The 18,615-nt window shown below is 44.3% G+C and overlaps 1 protein-coding gene across 1 annotated transcript in view; it reads left to right on the top strand.

Annotated features, from left to right (window-relative positions):
* The window catches only part of LOC147738125 (uncharacterized), a 38,177-nt gene extending 23,266 nt beyond the window's left edge, over positions 1 to 14,911 (top strand). Inside the window, 1 exon segment of the mRNA XM_086952153.1 lies at positions 13,039 to 14,911. Coding sequence (XP_086808279.1) covers positions 13,039 to 14,675 — 1,637 coding nt within the window. The 3' untranslated portion in view covers positions 14,676 to 14,911.
* Positions 14,912 to 18,615: the final 3,704 nt, after the last annotated feature.

Below are 18,615 nucleotides of genomic sequence, written 5' to 3'. Positions count from 1 at the left end.
ATCTGACAAGCCCTGCTGACTTTGTCGCGGCTCACACCCTATGATCCATACCTCCTGCACGCATTGCAACACATCTGACGAGCCCTGCTGACTGCTTTGAGGCTCACACTCTACGAACCGTACCTCCAGTATGCATTGCAACGCAACTGACGAGTGCTGCTGACTTCGTCGTGGCTCACACCCTACAAACCGTACCTCCTGTAAGCATTGCAACGCATCTGCGAGCTCTGCTGACTTCGTCGCGGCTCACACCCTACGAACCGTAACTCCTGTACGCATTGCATCGCATCTGACGAGCCCTGCTGACTTTGTCGGGGCTCACACCCTACGAACCGTACCTCCTGTACGCATCGTATTGCACATCTACAGCCCAGCAGTATTTCAGCACGGCTCGTACGCCTCGTTCCGACATCTACAGCCCAGCAGTATTTCAGCGCGGCTCATACGCCTTGAGCCGAGCATCAAGTACGCCTCGTACCAACGTCTACAGTCCAGCAGCTTCTCATCCCGGTTCCCCAGAACCGACTCGTACTATCGAACACATCGTACCAGATGATTCCACATCACACCCCTGTCGACTGTGAGTATCCGAGTCGCCCCAGCCACTCGAAACCGAACTGAACTGAGTCTTGTTGCAACGCACACACAATCATCTTTTTCTTCTAACTTATTGTGGATTCTTTTTTACCGTTATTGGCCTGATGATAAAGATTATATAAAGAACACTATATTTTCATATGCAACTGGTGTGGTGTCCATTTGTAGAGTGTCAAGATATTACTGTACATGGTCATAAATGCGTCATGCCTTTCCTCGAAGATAAGTCTAACCGCTCGGTAACACTACTAAGGGGGTAACCATCTACCCTAACTAGAGGAGGTGGGTCCCTGCTTGGTCAGAAGTAACTACCTCTGCCAACCAGAGACAGCCAAATCTAACAGGGATTATTACCCCTGATCAGCCCCCCCAGGGGGCAGAAAGCCCACTAGACGCCAAGATTTTTTTTCCCTCTCTGAAAGAGGAGTGGGGGCTTCCCAGAACGGGCATGCTAATGTCTCTACACTCCAAAACTAAAGGGACAGTCTTTCTGTCCCTCCCTGGGGCAGATGGGGTTATTACCCCTGATCTGCCCCCGGGGGGGAGCCCACTAGACACCAGGGATTTCATTTTTATTAGAAAAGAGGGATGGGGGGCTACCCACAATGGGCAAAGCCATGCCCCCATTCACAATTATAAAAATAGAAGTCTTTCTGCCCCTTCTCAGGTTTAATTGAGGGTACTAGCCCCCGCTATGCCCCCATGGGGGCAGAAAGCCCACTAGGCCCCAGAGATTTATAGTTTTTGTATGCCAATGCCCCCACCTCCAAACAAAAAATGGGATAGTCTTTCTGCCCACCTTCAGGGGGCAGATGGGGGTAATTGCCCTTGATTTGCCCCCGGGGGCAGAAAGCCTATTAGATACCAGGATTTGTTTTAATAAAAGATGGGTGTGATGCTAATGCACCCTCCCCCAAAGGGGCAATAGCTCCTGATCTGCTGACTGGGGTGCAGAAAGCCCTCCAGGAACCAGAGAAATGTTTATAGGCTTAGGCTGGGCCGGTCCCCTTTTTTTGTGAACAAATCTTTGCTGCTTCTGTCCCCCTCCACACTCTTGGGGGCAGATCAGCAATATTTTTAGGCTAATCTGCTGAAAACCTCTAGACACTAGCTTCTGTGTGTTAACTGGAGTGCGGCTGATGGTCGGTGTTTACTGGCGATTGGCTGACTGTGTGTGAACCTGCATTTTGCTGGTGGTGTGTGTGGGCTTGCGCTTAGCTGGCAGTGTGTGTGGACTAGTGCTTGGTTGGCAGTGTGCGTGGATTGTCGCTTGGCTATCGGTCTCATGGATGGACCATGTCTTGAGGTGTGTGTGTGGACTTCAGCTTTGATTGTCGTATGTGTGGGCTGTCACTTGGCTGGCGATGTGCGTGAATGTTGTGTTGCTGGCGGTGTACATGGATGGTGCTTGGCTGCTGGTGTGCATGGATGGCGCATGGTTGGTGGTGTGCATGGATGGCGCTTGGCTGGTGGTGTGCATGGATGGTGCTTGGCTGGTTGTGTGCATGGATGGCGCTTGGTTGGTGGTGTGCATGGATGATCCTTGGCTGGTGGTGTGCATGGATGGTGCTTGGCTGGTGGTGTGCATGGATGGCACTTGGTTGGTGGTGTGTATGGATGGACCTTGGTTGGTGATGTGCATGGATGGTGCTTGGCTGGTGGTGTGCATGGATGGTGCTTGGCTGGTGGTGTGCATGGATGGCGCTTGGTTGGTGGTGTGCATGGATGGTGCATGGCTGGTGGTGTGCATGGATGGTGCTTGGCTGGTGGTGTGGGTTGCATGAAACCTCCAGCGTTTTGCTACCCAGAAGCTCCTGCAAAACGTCAATTTAGATAAAAAGTCACACTTTCCTCACATTTCTGTGTGCAAAGGTTGTGGGATCACCATGCCGGCACAAATGTCCCACCACCCAGCGTACTCCTCAGTTTCTTGATAAAAATGATACCTCAATTGTGTGGTTGCCCAAAACAGAGAACCTAAAACTTATAAAATGAAACACTGAGGGGGACTGAAGAGGGTCCAAAAGGGCAGTTTTTTTATATAAGTTATTAGGCTGACTCTGCTTTGGGCACCCACACAAGTGAGGTATCATTTTTATCAGTAGACTGAGAAGAACGCTGGGTGGTGGGAAATGTGTGCCGGGCAGTGATCTCACAAACTTGGCACACAGAAATTGGAGGAAAATTTGACTTTTTAGCTAAATTTGAGCTTTGCTGGGGATTCTGGATAAGAAAACTTTGGGGGATCCATGCAAGCCATACATCCCTGGACTCCACCAGGTGTCTAGTTTTCAAAAATGTCTATGTTTAGTAGGTTTCCATTGATGGCATGCAAGCCAGGGCCCAAAAACGCAGGTGCTCCCAATCTATCACAAAACAACCTATTTTTGCGAAGGGAATTTTGTTACCAAGCACTCACACATTTCCTACCACCCAAAGTTCTCCCAGCTCTCCTGATAAAAATGCTACCTCACTTGTGTGGGAAGGCTAAGGGCCTGCGACAGGGAGGGTCCCAAAACACATTGTGAAGACATCAAAATTATTTATCACAAAATTACCTTGTTTTGCAATGTGGGCATCTGCATTTTTGGTCCCTGGCTCTGTGGCTATCTAGGGAAACCTACCAAACTCAGACATTTCTGAAAACTAGACACCTGGGGAGTCCAAGGATGTGTGGTTTGCATGGGTTCCCCAAAGTTGACTTACCCAGAATTCCCTGCAAATCTCAAATGTAGCTAAACAATTACATTTTTCTCACAGTTCTGTGTGGGTTCACCATGCTGGCACAAATTTCCTACCACCTGGCATTCCTCTCGGTCTCCCAATAAAAATGATGCCTCACTTGTTTGGGTAGCCAAGGGTCTGCGACTGGGAAAGGCCAAAAACGTAGAGACTGAGGAAATAGCACAGCAAGCTCTAAGCACCCTATTTTTTTTTTAGGCGATTCTGCATTGGACACCCAAACAAGTGAGGTATTATTTTTATTTTTTAAGGGGCACTCTGGGTGGTAGGAAATCTGTACCGGCATGGTGATCTCAAACAGAAATTTGAAGATAATATAATTTTGATTAGCAAAATTTGAGGTTTGTAGGGGATTCTTGGTAAGAAAACATTGGGAGATCTACACAAGCCACACCTCCCTGGACTCTCCCAGGTGTTTTTTTTTAGAAAAGTCTGGGTTTGGTAGGTTTTCCTAGATGGCTGCCAAGCCTGTGACCAAAAACACAGGTAACTCTTGCAAAACCATATCTTTTTGTGATCAATAATTTCGAAGTCTCCACAGTACGTTTTGGGCAATTTCCTGTTGCTATGTTTCCCTTCGTGCCGGCTGAATTAGGGTCTAAAATCCACAGGTAGGCACGTCGCGAAAGAAGGGTCCGTTTTCCTTGCAAAAAATGATGTGACCACATTTCTTTTATTTTGGACCGTTTCCTGTTGCGGGCCCTAAACCTATCCACATAAGTGGGGTACCAATTTTATCGAGACACTCGGTGGAATGCTGGGAGGTTGGAAGTTTGTGGCTCCCCACAGATTCCAGAACTTTCCATCACAGAAATGTGAGGGAAATGTTTTTTGTTTTACAAAGTTTGAGGTTTGCAAGGAATTCTGGGTAACAGAACCTGGTGATAGCCTCACAAGTCACCCCATCCTGGATTCCCCTGGGTGTCTAGTTTAAAAAAAATATCCATGTTGCATTTTGACCCATTTCCTGTCACAGGCTTTAGGCCTACTCACACAAGTGAGGTACCGTTTTTATCGGTAGACTTAGGGGAACCCAGAATAGTAGAACAAGTGTTATTAGTAGCTGTTTTTCTAGGCATTTCTGCCTTCAAAAATATAACACAGTGGGTAAAAGAGACATTTTGAAAAATGCCCCCTAATTCACATGCTGGCATTGCTACCCACAAATTCAGAGATGTGCAAATAACCACTGCTTCAAAACTCCTTATCTTGGTCCCAATATGAGAAATACCTACGTTTCTTTGATACCTATTTTTCTCTCTTTATATTTTACCAAATGAATTGCTGTCTCCCCGGTACACAATGAATAACCATTGCAAGGCGCAGCTCAGTTATTGGCTCTGGGTATCTCGGGTTCTTGGTGGGCTTTCAAGCCTGATATATCCCCGCTAACAGAAGGGTCCTGTAGACATAACGGTATATTGCTTTAAAAAATCTAACATAGTTAGAAGTTACAGGTGAAAATGTAGGCACAAATGACTGTTGTTTTGAACTAATTTTCAATATATTTTATTTCAACTGTTACTTTCTATAGGAAAACCTTGAAGGATCTACACAATTGACCCCTTGCTAAATTCAGAATTATGTCTTTTTTCATAAATCTATTGCTTTCTGGGATCCATTATTGGTTTTACACCCATTTCTACCACTAACTGGAAGGCGGTTGAAAGCACAAAAAATAGGAAAATAGCTTATTTCCTAATAAAATGCCAAAACCTTGTAGAACATTTTGGTTTTCTGACAAATATTTGCCTGTTCGCGGAAGCTGGGAAGATCGTGATTTTAACCAAAAAAGGGAGTGGCACAGGGGGACAAAAGGCCTGGCAGCGAGGGGGCTAAGGTAAAGGGTGATCACAGGGCAAGGAGGATGGCAAGGACCATGAAACATGCCTATCCTAATAGCAGACAGTGCGTCAATAAAACAATACATTATAAGGAAGAAGGATGTAAGGAGGAGGCTGCCGGGAAGACATAAGTGTAGATCAACATAATGTCTAATCCATGCAATCCGCCAGCGTGGCTCTCGGCCCCACTGTCCACAAGGGAAATGTAAATGTAAATGTAAATGTATTTGAGCTTATATAGCGCACAGCTACCCGCAGTGGGTTTCCCGGTGCTTGCTTAGGGAACCCGTCCTGGTATTCCCCTGTGAGATAACCCCGGCAGGGTATCCACAAGGTGAAAGCCAGGCATCCCGCCGCGAGGGGCCGTTGTGGAGATTAAGCAAGCTATTGCCCAGAGTCGCAGAGTGTGAACCCGTGAGTCGAGAAGGCACCGGAGCAAGAATTATCGAGTCGGTGGAATTTTTAGCCCAAGACCCGCCGAGGTGGGGAATTGAACCCTAGTCCAGGGCCGATCTCAGCTTCCGGGTCTGCCGCCTCTAACCCCTGAGCCACACTTCTCCACAAAGATCACATGAACAGGAGGATGTACATCATACTTAGGTACAATTGTACATGCACCAACTCACACAGGCTGCAATGGCATGCCTGTATTCATAGTTAGGAGGGACCCTTATTAGTGGCATAACACATGGTGCAGCCTATGGGGGTCCCCTGGAGTACCTTGGCCCTAGGTACCTAGTACCATATACTAGGGACATACAAGGGTACACCAGCAGCCAATTAGGAATGTACCAAGGTACTCACCATAGCCAATTTAGGAAGGAAGCACAGTGACTGGGGCCCTGATTAGCAGGATTTCAGTCAGACTACTCAGAAAAAAACTGTATGACACCAGCAAAAAGTGGGGGTAACCATGAAAGCAGATCCAACTTTCCCACACCCCCACCCCTTCTCCCCACTCCTCTAGAGAGTAGCATGTGTAGTGTGTTGGCCTCTGCTCGTGCACAGTGCACGGGAGTATGCAGCCACCTCTTAGTGTCCGGCACAGAGGCCGCTTTCCAAGACATTGCTATTTGTCACTTGAAAAGTACGTATGCAAGGTCTATGAACCTGTGTAAGTGTTTGCCCCCTCTTTGCTTTAGGTTGAAGCCTAGCAGGGAGCATTCAGGGGTAGTTGACAGTGTATGATCTGCAAGTTCTGCTATGGTGGCTGTAACCTCGAGCCATGACACCTGTAGTGGTGGGCACTCCCACACCATATGTTAGAAACCAGCATCAGCCAGTTAATCTTCCGCAGCCATTTGAGGATAGTGAAGCAGGTACCAGCCACTTTGTTGACCTGCTGTTTCATCGATAGTGTGTCATCGATGTACACCCCTAAGTTTCTGACATGGGTAGCTGTAATAGGAAAAGCGCCCAGGGATGGCGGCCAGTGAGTATCCTGCCAAAGGTCTCTGTTTTTACCTAAGAGAAGGATCTCCGTCTTCTCCCCATTGAGCTTCAGCTGGTTCATTGACATCCAGCTGAAGACTTCATGAAGACCTAGTTTCAGCACAGAGGGGGATGAAGGATCCGAATTGGTGAGAGAAAAAATAATCTGCGAATCGAGTGAATTGGAATCGAGGGTTCCAGGACACTTGGCTAACATGTTGTAGCGCCTGTATGCATGACTTGAGCGGTTGCGGGAGCACAGCGTTCATCTAGCCAATGCTGTCCCCTGTGTACAGCTGGTGAAAGGTTGATTGTTGGCATTTAAAACACTTTCCTGTTGCTCTGTTATTCAAACAATCGTTAAAGATTGGCTGAGGTGGAGTGCTCAGTGCTGTGTTATTGGAAGCCAGCATCCTACTTTCCGCTACTATATCTCTGAATATTACTGAGCTATAAATGTTTTATTTCTGTCTGATCTTGGCCTGCACCCGCTCTACATGTCATTGAGGGAAAGCTGCTGAGGAATTAGCACACATGCTGCTAGTTTCAGGCTCTTCGATCACAATGCAGTAGTAATCCACTATCCAGCTACCTCACCTATACCTGGTTGACTCTGTGCCTGCCTTGGACCGATAGGGAGCTCAGCTGCTTTTTGGTTAGGTTTGTGCTGTACAAATACCACATGCATAGTACCTTTTTCAAAGGAAGAACACTTTGGTGACAGCAAACTTTGCTGCTGTAGAACACATTTGAGATAGTAAAGAACCTTGGTGGCATGCTGCACACGTTGGATCATTTGGCAGTGCATTTCACACTGTGAAATACTTTAATTTTACATTGTTGCGCTGTGCCTATGGCATTTTGTGTGTATTTGAAAAGCAGTGCTAAGCATCTGGCCCTTTGTAAAAGCTGTGTAGGGGCTGTGTACTTGCCGGGCATGTGTGTGAGTCGCAGAGGGCACTTTATCTTTATCTTATGTGCAGGCTGAACGGGAGGGGAGGTGGGGTTGGGGTAATTTATAAAGATACCTTGAAGATGGGGACTATTGATATTGATGTGGTTACTGGACTGGAACTATTCGGCATGACCTTAAAAATGGTTCTGGTCTTATTTTGACGGGGATTATCTGTTACAGACCCCCCGGGCTTTTAGTGTACAGCAGCAGCAATCACTATTGGATACCCTCACTGATATGGCAGCCACGCATCATAGATTAGTACTTTTGGGTGATTTTAATTTGTGGTTAAATGGCTCTCTTGACTCTGGTTTTTATAATGTACTTCACTCATGTGAAAGTCTTGGCATCTTTCAGCAGGTCTCCAAGGCCACTCATAAAGCTGGGCATCTTCTTGATTTCATTTTCTCAGAAACCCATCTTCTGCATATTGGCGAAATTCTGCCTATGGAATGGACAGATCACTTTCTGATTACATTCTTTGTTAACTTTAATACCCTTAATACTCAGGTATCTCACTCCACAACAGAATATATCAGTAGAGATTGGAAGGCTCTCACACGGATGCGGGGTTCTGATATTGTGTTCAAGGTCAGGGATTGTTTCTCATTAGACAAGCCAGTTGAGGAGAATTATGCCTCTCTGTGTCTGAGATCACCTCGGCCTTGGACTCTTATGCCCCCCTGAAAAAACATAGATGTAGGGGCAGGGCCTCGTGGTTTAACAATACTTTGAAAGATCTAAAATTAGCGTGCAAACAGGCTGAGAGGGGATGGAGGCGAGGCTACAAGGAGATGGACAAGCTCCTGTGGAAACTCAAAATTATGGATTATAAGAAGGAGATCAGAAGGTCTAAGGCTGACTATTTCTCTTCCTTAATCTGCAATGCCTCTAACAGCTCTAGAAACATTTTTCACATCCTGAACAGTCTTACTAACCCTGACAATTCTAAGAATGTGATACCCCCCTCTCAAGAACTCTGTGAGAACCTGGCCAGGTTCTTCAAGGAGAAAATCCAACTGATCATTGATGATCTGGAGGGTGGCCATCAGGCAGCAGGGAGTGTAGTCTCTGAGGCTACGAGCGTTGACGCTCCTGTGGTGAGTGACTCTGAAGGTGTGGATATTAGCACCGCTTGTCAGGCCGCTGAATATCTATCTGAGTTTGTGCTTCTGGCGGCGGAGGATTTCAGTAGAGTGGCACGGGGTATTTCCTCCGGTTCTCCCCTGGACCCAGTATCACACAAGATTTGGAAGGAGTATGAGGAAGAACTGTTTCCAACTCTCCGCTTGATCTGTAATCAGTCTTTAGCCAGTGGTGTGGTCCCTCCCAAATGGAAGCAAGCTCTGGTGACACCTCTGCTGAAGAAGTCTTCTCTTGATCCAGAGTGTTGTAAGAACTATAGGCCTATTTCCTTGTTGCCGTTCCCGGCCAAGATTGTGGAACGTGTGGTCAGTAACACTTTTTCTAGGCACCTGGAGCAACATAACTTGATGGAGGAGGTGCAGTTCGGATTTCGGCCAGCCCACGGTACCGAGACGGCCTTGGTGACCGTGATGGATGACTTTCAGAGGTGGGCAGACGGGGGTCAGGCAGCAGTGCTGATCCTGCTCAACCTGTCTGCAGCCTTTGATACGGTCAACCATGAGATCCTGCTAAGAAGATTAAGCAAGGTTGGGGTGAGGGGCTGTGCCTTACGATGGTTTCAGTCTTTTCTACAGGACAGACAGCAGGTGGTGTCCCTCCCTCCTTTTCAATCTGCCTTCTCCAACGTGCCGCATGGTGTGCCACAGGGTTCGGCAAAAAGCCCTATTTTATTTAATATTTATTTGAAACCCCTGATTGCGGTCATCAAAGCATACAATATTGACATCGTAAACTATGCTGATGACACGCAGCTGATTCTCTCCTTTGAGGGAGAGGACTCAACATCAGTTGATGTGTTTCACAACTGTCTGCGGGACACAACCCGTTGGCTTAAGGACAACTCATTACAATTTAATGCAGGGAAGACTGAGGTGATTTCCTGCTCAGTGAGCAGGATTCCTCATGTCCTTCCTTGCAATTTTTGGCCCTCTGGTAATTCAACCGCAGTTCGGCCTGTAAAAGCGGTCCGTAACCTGGGCATTTTGTTTGACAACAAACTTACTATGGAAGCTCAGGTTACAAAAACGAAAGCTTGCTGTTTTGTGATAATTAGATCCCTGCGGAAAATCTTCCCTTTGCTACCTCCTCAGGCGCGTGCGCTAGTGGTAAGGTGTACGATTCTCAGTAGGTTAGACTACTGTAATGTACTATTGCTTGACTCCCCGAAGTTCCTTTTGGACAGACTACAGGGGATCCAGTCAGCAGCAGCCAAGGTAGTCCTAGGGCTGCCTAGAAGGTCCTCTACATCTGCAGTCTTGGAAGAACTGCACTGGCTTCCTCTGAGACAGAGAGTTTATTTATTTTATTTTTAGAGTTGGTGAATTCTGGCTTCAAATGGTAGCCAGTTTAGAGATTTAAGGTCAGGGGAGATGTGGGCCCTTCTTTTTGAGCCAGTGATGAGTCTCGCTGCCGCATTAGTAGATGCTCTTAGGGGAGCTCTAGTAGCTGTGGGGAGACCGCATAGCGAGACACTTCCGTAGTCCAGCCGAGAGAGACATAGAGCTTGAACCAGTTCTATTTCAATCTCTTTGCCTTGTCTTTAAAGCCCTTATTAGGATGGGTCCAGCGCTAATGCCCAAAACAATGTGATCGGTATATCCCTACAAGAAGGCTCCTCTCCTCATCAGCGAGACTGATGAAGGCACCGAGGTTTAGGAAAGTCAGGTCATGGGGTAGATCCTTTGGGGTGACATCGGCCAAACTGTGGAACGAGCTCCCGTGGGAGATCAGACAAATTAGGGAGCTCTTCCCTTTTAGAAGAAGTTTGAAAACCTGGCTGTTCCCCAAGACTTAGTTGTCTGGCCATGTATCCGACACATCTGTACTCTGAGTTGCTTAGCGCCAGGATGCCTGCAAGGTGACAGTGCGCTTTATAAGCTGAATAAATAAAAATAAATAATAAACAGTGTGTGCTGTTCGGGGGCATTCTCCATCTTGTGGAAAGAATGAGCGCACCTCAGTATTGTTCCATTAAATGTGACCACAGTGATTTGTACAGGTGATGTTGAAAAGCTTGAGTAGGAGAGACCCATGAAAGGTCATGGGAATTACATGGTTGTAAAATCTTGTTCGCAGGTTTTGTGCTGGAAAAGGAATGTTGAAAGCAGGTCTATGCATGTGAGATTGATTAATTGATTGATTGATTGTGGGTTTCTAAAGCGCTAGAATCGACTCCCGAAGGAGTATCTCTGCGCTGTAAATGTAAATGTAAATGTATTGGCATTTATATAGCGCACTACTTACCCGTAGGGTCCCAAGGCGCTTCGACCGCTGCGAAACCCTTCCTGGCTTCCCTGAGAGGTGGTCCCTTAATGGGTATCTCCAGGGTGAGACCAGGCATCCCCGGCGGTCTGGTGGGGCCGTTAGTGAAGATGAGGCAAGCTAATGCCCAGAGTTGCCGAGTGTGATCGCTGATCAGAGTGGGCACCGAGGCGAGAGAATTATCGAGTCCGCTGACCCTGGTCCAGAAACCTGCCGCGCCGGGAATCGAACCCTGGTCCCGGGCCGTCCTCTGCTCTCGGGTCTGCCGCCTCTAACCAGTGAGCCACACCACTCCAGGTGCAGGTGAATACATTTAAGAACAGGCCCTACCTTGTATGGAGGGCAGCAGAGGTGCAGGGTATATGGACAGAGCAGTTTGGCTTAAGTGATATTTTTAAGAGAGTGTTTGGGGTGCCAGACATAATCCAGGGGTGAAAGGGCGATAACAGGTTTGGCTTTGGCGCACCATCTGTGCTCTTGCTACGCTGATGCACCACAGCTGTCGACTAGTAGGCCGCCAGGCTAGAGTGCTATCTTGAGCTCTAAAGTTAGAGGTGAGACAACTAAACAACAGAGCAGCCCAGCTCAATCTCCTAGTCCATCCGTGGAACTCCCTCCCAAGTGGATAATACTGACAAATATTTGAGAGAAGTAAAACCACAAAGTAAGTTATAATCATTAAACTGCTGCTCTACTGCATATTGTGGGTGTAGTGGATGAAGCCAGGCACCTCTGCGAGCAGCAATATTTGATTTATGGCGCAACATCCTGATGTCCACCCTTCTATCTTGAGTCTTCCTGATCCATCTCACATCTCTTACTCAAAGAGCTGTTCTTGTTTTAACAAAACCTTGACCATATGCATCTACCTAAAGCTGTAACTAGTGTATGAGTGCTATATGAGCGCCCTTTTTTTTTTACTAACTTACTCATGAACACCTTTGCTGAAATAAGTAAGATGTGACATATTGAAAGCAACTTTTATGTAAATTTCTGTGTATGGTTAAATATGCTTTCATAAGTTTGAAAAAGGGTAATCAAGAGATATTTATACAATCAATTAAAAATTGTGTATACACATTCCGTTATGTTTCCCTTTAAGTAATTTGAAATCTTTTTACTTCTGACAGAAAACAATCTTTGATTGTACGAAATGTTTCAAAATAAGGAAGATAACACTGTAAATCTACAACGACGAAGTCCGAAATATTGAGTTCCAGTATTCAGGAAAACATAAGTGCCGTGATAGCCAGCCGAACCGAACATAAACTGAGACATCCTGAAAAAAGGGACTAGGGACACGAGAAATTCAGTGATTCCACGAGTCTCAGCTGTGCGCCATGCCTCAAAAGGAAGAAATAACCTCCAGAAAATTAAGACAACACTGATAAACCTCATCTTGTGTAAACATGTCCAATAACAGCTTTGATCATGAGGTCGGTATGAGGTGGGTACAGCAGTGCTCTGCTTCCTAAAATAATACCAGGCTACCAATCAGTGCTAGAGGTGTATTGCAGACTGTTTCAGAACAATCCACAGCAACCATTGAAAAGCGCAACGGAGTGGAGTCAGACAACTGAAGGTTAAAAGAAATAGGGGTTCCGCTGTCTAAAATACACAGCACCGTCCCAGTGTGCACCGGCCAGAAGGACGATGGATCTTTACCCGCATGCGTGCAGAACCATTATCCAGTCTAAAGACACAATCGCCCACGAAAAAGCCTTACACACATTATGAGATTGGGAAGTAGTTGGTGCCCATTGCACTTTATTCTTTAATCGGAAAACAAACGTGCAAAATACGACTCATACAGGGAATGCAAGAATAACACAAGTGCTTTATCAGTCATGTTGGCCCTTCAGGAAGTACAGTCAAGGGATGTACACAAGTATATACCAGACCCAGAGACACTAACCAAGAGAGAAGTCTCAGACACATGCAGTGAGAGCTTTAGTTTGTCATCAATATTGAAACCCCATCAGCAAACACACACAGGGAAAACACAATTCAAATGCACTGAATGTGTAAGGAGCTTTATTCAGTTTTCAGGCCTAAAAAGACATCAACGAACACACACAGGGGAAAAACCATATAATTGCACTGAATGTATGAAGAGCTTCAGCCAGGTATCAGGACTCCAGACACATCAGCAAACACACGCAGGGGAAAAACCATATAATTGCACTGAATGTGGGAAGAGCTTTATATATTTATCAGGACTAAAACGGCATCAGAGAACACACACAGGGGGAAAACCATTCCAGTGCATTGAATGTGAAAGTAGTTTTAGTGAATCTTCGACATTAAAGATTCATCAGCGAATACACACAGGGGAAAAACCATTCAAGTGCAATGAATGTGGGAAGAGCTTTAGTCGATTATCAGACCTAAAATACCATCTGAGAACACACACAGGAGAAAAACCATATAATTGCACTGAATGTGTGAAGAAGTTTAATCATTTATCACACCTAAAACAGCATCAGCGAACACACACTGGAGAAAAACCATTCCAGTGCAGTGAATGTGGAATAAGTTTTAGTGCTTCATCAACATTAAGGAGACATCTACGAACACACACGGGGGAAAAACCATTCAATTGCAATGAATGTGGTCAGAGCTTTATATATTTATTAGGACTAAAACGGCATCAGAGAACACACACAGGGGGAAAACGATTCCAGTGCAGTGAATGTGAAAGTAGTTTTAGTGAATCTTCAACATTAAGGATTCATCAGCGAATACACACAGGGGAAACACCATTCAAGTGCAGTGAATGTTTGAAGAGCTTTAGTCGATTATCAAAACTAAAATACCATCTGAGAACTCACACAGGAGAAAAACCATATAATTGCACTGAATGTGTAAAGAGGTTTAATCAATTATCACACCTAAAACAGCATCAGCGAACACACACTGGAGAAAAACCATTCCAGTGCAGTGAATGTGTAAGAAGTTTTAGTGACTCATCAACATTAAGAAAACATCTGCGAACACACACAGGGGAAAAACCATTTAAATGCAGTGAATGTGGAAGAAGTTTTAGTAATTCAGCAACATTAAGGATTCATCAGAGAACACACACAGGGGAAAAACCATTTAAGTGCAGTGAATGTGGTAGAAGTTTTAGTAATTCAGCAACATTAAGGTTTCATCAGCGAATACACACAGGGGAGAAATCATTCAAGTGCAGTGAATGTGAAAGTAGCTTTAGTCGATCTTCAACATTAAGGATTCATCAGCGAAGACACACCGGGGAAAATCAATACCAGTGCAGTGAATGTGGAATAAGTTTTAGTGATTCATCAACATTAAGGAAGCATCAGCGAACACACACTGGAGAAAAACCATTCCAGTGCAGTGAATGTGTGAAAAGCTTTAGTCTATTATCAAACCTAAAACAGCATCAGAAAACACACACTGGGGAAAAACCATTCAAGTGCAATGAATGTGTGAAGAGCTTTAGTCGATTATCGCACCTAACACAGCATCAGAGAACACACACTGGGGAAAACCCATTCAAGCACAATTGATGTGGGAAGAGCTTTATATATTTATCAAGACTAAAACGGCACCAGAGAACTCACACAGGGGAAAAATCAATCAAGTGCAGTGAATGTGAAAATAGTTTTAGTGAATCTTCAACATTAAGGATTCATCAGCAAACACACACGGGAAAAAACATTCAAGTGCAGTGAATGTCTGAAGAGCTTTAGTCGATTATCAGACCTAAAGCACCATCAAAGAACACACACAGGAGAAAAACCATATAATTGCAGAGAATGTTTGAAGAGGTTTAGTTGATTATCACAACTAAAACAGCATCAGAGAACACACACTAGGGAAAAACCATATCATTGCCATGAATCTAGAAGTAGTTTTAGTGAATCATCAACATTAAGAAAATATCAGCGAATACACACTGTAAAAACCATTCAAGTGCAAGGACATATATATATATATATATATATATTACCTACTGGCGTCTCGCCAGTAGGTATATATAGTTAGGATTTTTGGTCTATGGGACTTTTGTAAATTCTATGTCTAATAACTTTGGCGTTTGTGGACGGAATCAGCTGAAATTTTCAGGAAAATGGCACATTTTGTTTCTGAGCAGCCCCTGAAAATTTGGGGGGGTTTCGTCAAGGGGGGGCCGAGAATAAAGGGGGGTCCCAAAACGCGTTTTTCCCATGTTAATTTCCATAGGGCCTTTGGCCTCACTTTTAGCTCGAACGGCTGAATGGATTTGCACGAAACTTGGCAAAATTGTAGGGACTGTTAGCCCGATGTGCCTTTGCTAGGTCTCAATATATGTGCTCCAGTGGATTTTGAGAAATTAACATTCAAAACAAGATATATATCTGTAACAGCGCTCCGGGCTGCGCTCCGGTCCGCTTACTTTTCGCGAAACGGAACTTTGCGATGCGAAGCTGATTGGCTCCCCGGTGTCTGTCAACATTCTAAACAGTCCTGAGCGGCCGCCATCTTATCTCTCGGTAGGATCGAGAGAGAAGAAGAGGTGAAAAACGAAGGGGGAATTTAATGAAAGGGGGCAAGGTATACCCCTCTTGACCCCCTAGGAATGTTGTTGGGGTTATTAAAGGGTCCCGTGGGGAAAATAAAAAATAAAAAATTTTCACGGTAGAAGCGCTTCACGGGCCGCGAACTGGGCCGCAAACTGGTAGCGAAACGGGAATTCGCCATTTTGTGCTTCGTTTTAATTAAATTACTAGGTATAAGGGGGTGCGGGAGACGTATCCTAATCCCTTATGTTTTCTGAGGGTGGCTGAGGAGGCTCATATATGTTGATACATGTCTTCCAGCGGCTGTGCGTGAGCTTTTTTTTTTTTTTGCTGCGTGACGTCTGTTAACGTTCGATTCGATGGAAATCAGGAAGTGTTGACCGCCAATTTGTCAGTGCGATAAAATATTTTGTTATAAATGAATCCTTATTGATAAACATTGTCTGCGCCATCTTGCCTTTTTTCCAATGCCACAATTTTGGCGTGCACGGCAGCCATTTTAGATGCCAGGCCGGTCCCAGGCTATCACCTAGCCCTGCGGATGTAGTTTATGGCCCCAGCTGTAGAGAATCCAGACATGCCAACCGGTGACGGAGCCGAGCTGTCTTGCAGCCCTCATGGTGTGGAGCTCAGTTCATCTCACTATTTTCGTATTTCTCATGAAGGGTTGTTCCTAATATTTCTATTTTAGCGAGGTCAAAAAGAGATCCAATTAGTGGCCTACTGATTTTGCTCGATTAATTTTATTTTTTTACACGATTTTTCACTATCTGCAAAGACTAAACAGAGTATTGCGACTTTGTGCTTGTTTGTAAATAGAGAATGAACCAAAGAGAATCAATTGTAAAACAGTAAATGCTTGGATAACAATCAATCAAATGGAGAGACAAGCAGGCACGACGTATTACAACGGGGGTAAAGGCCTGCGTTAACTACTCTTCACTATCTGCAAAGAGAGAGTACTACTAAGAGAAAAGAGGGGAGGGGGGCAGCGTTCAAAGCACATCAGCGTGCATAAACACGAAAAAGTTTTCACCTATCACGTACTTAACATTTTACAGCTTATGATATTTGCTATTAAAAAACCAATGAAATTCACTGAAAAAACCATAGGTTATAGGCCATATATAGTTAGGAATTTGCATTTACCAAACCTTGAAAATTCACTGAAAAAACCATTGGTTATAGACCATATATAGTTAGGGATTAGCCTTTTCAAAACCTAATTTTACTCACACAAAACCATTGAAATTTCATATATAGTTAGTTCCACTAACTATATATCGCGCACCCGCAATCCACTGCTGATGTCACATATTACATCATTCATGACATGGTTAGTGACATCACTGATGACATCACTGATGACATCTCAAATGACATCACTGATGACATCTCAAATGACATCACTGATGACATCTCAAATGACATCACTGATGACATCTCAAATGACATCACTGATAAAATCACTGATAACATCTCATTTGACATGACTGATCACATCACTGATGATATCATTCATGTGATAATACCATGAACCTCTTCAGACTCTAATATAACCTTAGATACAATCAGTGTAAACAGACACTCACAGACTGTCACTCATCCATGGAGTTACTCACACACCTAGTCAGTTATGCAAAAAATCAATCACACCTCCATTTTCTCAACTATACAGTTATACACACCTTACTTATTCAAACATATACTAACACATATTTACTTTACTCTGTTATACAATCCCTGATACATGTTCACAATGATCCATACAGCCACTCACACATTCACTGGCTCTTATGCACAGTTATTTATATATGTCAACTCTCACATGTACTGTGTTTTACATATGTACTTACTTTGACATGTAGCACTGAGATATCCATTCACTCACTAATACACTCATGCACAGTCAACCGCCCATACAGCTGTTTCCACATGCACTTTTGAACCCATACATATAGTGAATCAAGTACTCACACATCTATGTACAGAGTCACACACCTCCCAGCCACCCATACACACACACTCAGTTTCCCATACAAATACTTGGACAACCAATGAATAACCCATACAGTTACTCATATAGCTACTGATCAACATATGCAGCAGTTTGTAGAACAACAGATATAATGATGCACAAATTAAAACAGTTTAGTCACTAACCCATGCACTCAGTGAGACACATTTAATCACTCACTCATACAGTCAGTCATGCACCTACTAACTCCTTCATCCAGACACTTATACATCCACTCATTCTTCAATATGTAAGACATATTTTAACTTTACAGAAACACTGGATGTTGTCATCAGTGATGTCATCAGTGATGTCATTTGAGATGTCATCAGTGATGTCATCAGTGATGTCACTAACCATGTCATGAATGATGTAATATGTGACATCATCAGCAGTGGATTGCGGGTGCGCGATATATAGTTAGTGGAACTAACTATATATGAAATTTCAATGGTTTTGTGTGAGTAAAATAAGGTTTTGAAAAGGCTAATCCCTAACTATATATGGTCTATAACCAATGGTTTTTTCAGTGAATTTTCATGGTTTTGTAAATGCAAATTCCTAACTATATATGGCCTATAACCTATGGTTTTTTCAGTGAATATATATATATATATATATATATATATATATATATATATATATATATATATATATGTATATATATATAAATATCAGATACAAAACGGCATCAGAAAACACGCACAGGAATCATTCAAGTGCAGTGAATGTTGAAGTAGGTTTTATGAATATTCAATATTAAGTACTGATCAGCGAACACACACTGGAAAAGCCATGTCATTGCAGTAAATGTGTGAAGATCTTTTGTCAACTTTCAAAGCTACAAAGACGTCAGCCTCTCTTCAGAAGAGTCCAGGATCAATAATGAGGGTCACAGCTACAACTGTGTGACAGCTCGGCCGAGCACACTTCAGAAGAGTGGAGGATCAATAATGACAGTCGCAGAGCTACAACTGTGTGACAGCTCGGCCGAGCACACTTCAGAAGAGTGCAGGATCAATTATGAAGGTCTAAGAGCTGCAGCTGTGTGATAGCCAGGCCGAGTACTACACTTCAGAAGAATGCAGGATCAAT

The sequence above is a fragment of the Lissotriton vulgaris genome, chromosome 1_1 (genome assembly GCF_964263255.1).
Source record: "Lissotriton vulgaris chromosome 1_1, aLisVul1.2, whole genome shotgun sequence".
Lineage (NCBI taxonomy): Eukaryota > Metazoa > Chordata > Amphibia > Caudata > Salamandridae > Lissotriton > Lissotriton vulgaris.
The sequence above is the reverse complement of the archived record's forward strand: the minus strand, read 5'-3'. Positions and strand labels throughout refer to the sequence as shown.